The 1839-nt window shown below is 66.8% G+C and overlaps 2 protein-coding genes across 2 annotated transcripts in view; both read left to right on the top strand.

Moving 5' to 3' along the window:
- Positions 1–48: 48 nt before the first annotated feature.
- Positions 49–1439, top strand: H696_01902 (hypothetical protein). The gene is made up of 2 exons (XM_009495803.1): positions 49–312; positions 534–1439. The coding sequence occupies exons 1-2, from the start codon at positions 219–221 to the stop codon at positions 917–919; spliced, it is 480 nt and encodes a 159-aa protein (XP_009494078.1). The 5' UTR covers positions 49–218; the 3' UTR covers positions 920–1439.
- Positions 1440–1587: 148 nt separating this feature from the next.
- H696_01901 (hypothetical protein) overlaps positions 1588–1839 on the top strand; it is a gene marked incomplete at both ends in the record, with an annotated part of 4461 nt that continues 4209 nt past the window's right edge. Inside the window, one exon of the mRNA XM_009495802.1 lies at positions 1588–1623. Within this exon, the coding sequence (XP_009494077.1) occupies positions 1588–1623 (36 nt within the window). The remainder of the gene's footprint in view (positions 1624–1839) is intronic.

Raw genomic sequence — 1839 nt, 5'->3', positions numbered from 1 at the left:
GGGGCGCGCGGGGGTGTTTCGGTTCTTTCTTTTTTTTTTTTTCCCTTGGCCTCCTCTCCTCGGCGATCGTGGCGCATCTGCCATGGGGGGCTGTTTTTTTTTCTGACGGTCGCCCGGTTGTGTCCGGTCGCCTTCGCTGTCCCGATCGCAAAGGCAACACCGCGGCCACGGGCAAGAACCCCGGTGTCACGCGTGCCTTGCAGAATCGCGCTCGCATCATGGAGAAGCCGCTGGTGTATGCGGTGGACACGCCGGGTGTCATGGTTCCGCGGATCTCCAACTTCGATGATGGCCTGCGGCTGATTGCCACCGGTGCGTTCTATCCCCTGCCGCCGTGTTTCCACAGGCCCCTGTGTGCTGTGTGCTGTGTGCTGTGTGCTGTGTGCTGTGTGCTGTGTGCTGCGCTGTGTGTGTCTGTGCACAAATGCGCGCACGCAGCGTTCTGTGTCTTCCCCCCCCTCTCTGTGCGCATGCATGAGTATGCCCTGACGAAGTAGCTGACGGCCCCCCCCCCCCCCCCGGCCGACCGACAGGTGCTGTCAAAAGCGACCGCGTGGACCCGGACGTCGTGGCGGAGTTCATCTTCGAGCAGATGGGCCACCGGCCGGAGTTCCGTGAGCTGTACCGGCTGCCGGCCCTGCCGGCGGAGGACGCCCCCGCGGCGGAGGGCGACGCCGGTGCCGAGCCGACGCCCGTTGATCTGAACGACGTGCTGCAGGCCGTGGCCCGGCGGTACAACATCATGGCGCCGGGCGGCCGGCACGACTTGGACGCCGCGGCCATTCGCCTGGCCAACGACTTCCGCGAAGGGAAACACGGCCTGGTGGTGATGGACGATGTGTCTGGGCCCGGGCGCGAGGAGTGGCTCCGCCGGTGGAAGGAGGTGGAGATCGCCGGCGGAGGCAGCCAAGCCGTCTAGGCATCCCACTGCCGACCCACCGGTCGGGTGTTCCGCTTGCTGCATGGGCGCGCCGTCGCCGTCGCCCTCGCCCTCGCCCTCGGTGGGGGCGCACGCGCAATACACCCCATGTGCAGGGCGGTGTTTGGATGGGCTTCTCTTTTCCTGTCTCGGGATTTCGTGCCTTCCTTCTTGGCGTTGTTTTTTTCTTTACTTTCGTCACATATACCCTCCTTCCCTGCGCCACGCCTCCCCCCCCCCCTGATGGCTGCTTTCCCGATTGGACCCTGGCGGAGGCCCGTACACGCGGCAGACATCTCACTTCTTCTATATGAGCTCTTTATATGTATGTATGTATGTATGTATGCATGCGTGTGTGTGTGTGTGGAAAAAAGGGGCAGGCCAGCCGCGGCCGCAGCGTCACACAGGCAGAGGGGTCAGGGAGGTGGGCTGCCTGGGCACGCGCGCGCACGCTCGCGGCACCGGCGCCGTGGGGCTATTTGTCCAAGGGCCGGAGGAGGGGCCGGGGGGGGGGGGGGAGATGCTCTGTTCCCTCCCCCCACCCTCCCTCCTGGACGCACACCGGCGGCAGAGGGAGGAGAGGGCATTAAGAGAAGAGGGCCTCGCCGAAGTTGCGCAGGATGAGGACAATCCCGCCGAAGAGGGCCGAGGTGAGGACCATCTTGCCGATGGCCTTGAGCTCGGCACCAGAGAAGAGGGGCTGGGTGTGGGGATTTTGTGAGTCGAGGCGCGGGGTGAGAGGGGCGGCGGGGCGAGGAGCAGGCGGAGCGGCGGGGCGGAGAGCAAGCAGAGCGGAGGGGCGAGGAGACTCACAGCACGGGGCTTGGAGACGTCGGTGGACATGGTGAGGGAATGGGGGGGGGGGGGGGGGGGGGGGGGGGGGGGGGGGGGGGGGGGGGGGGGGGGGGGGGGGGGGGGGG

This window comes from Fonticula alba (assembly GCF_000388065.1).
Source record: "Fonticula alba strain ATCC 38817 unplaced genomic scaffold supercont2.3, whole genome shotgun sequence".
Classification (NCBI taxonomy): Eukaryota; order Rotosphaerida; family Fonticulaceae; genus Fonticula; species Fonticula alba.
This window is presented reverse-complemented; position numbering and strand designations above follow the sequence as displayed.

Coding starts and splice junctions, on each gene's coding strand:
- H696_01902 (XM_009495803.1), top strand. CDS start 219: ATGGAGAAGCCGCTGGTGTATGCGGTGGACACGCCGGGTGTCATGGTT. Junction 313..533: donor CCTGCGGCTGATTGCCACCG/GTGCGTTCTATC, acceptor GCCGACCGACAG/GTGCTGTCAAAAGCGACCGC.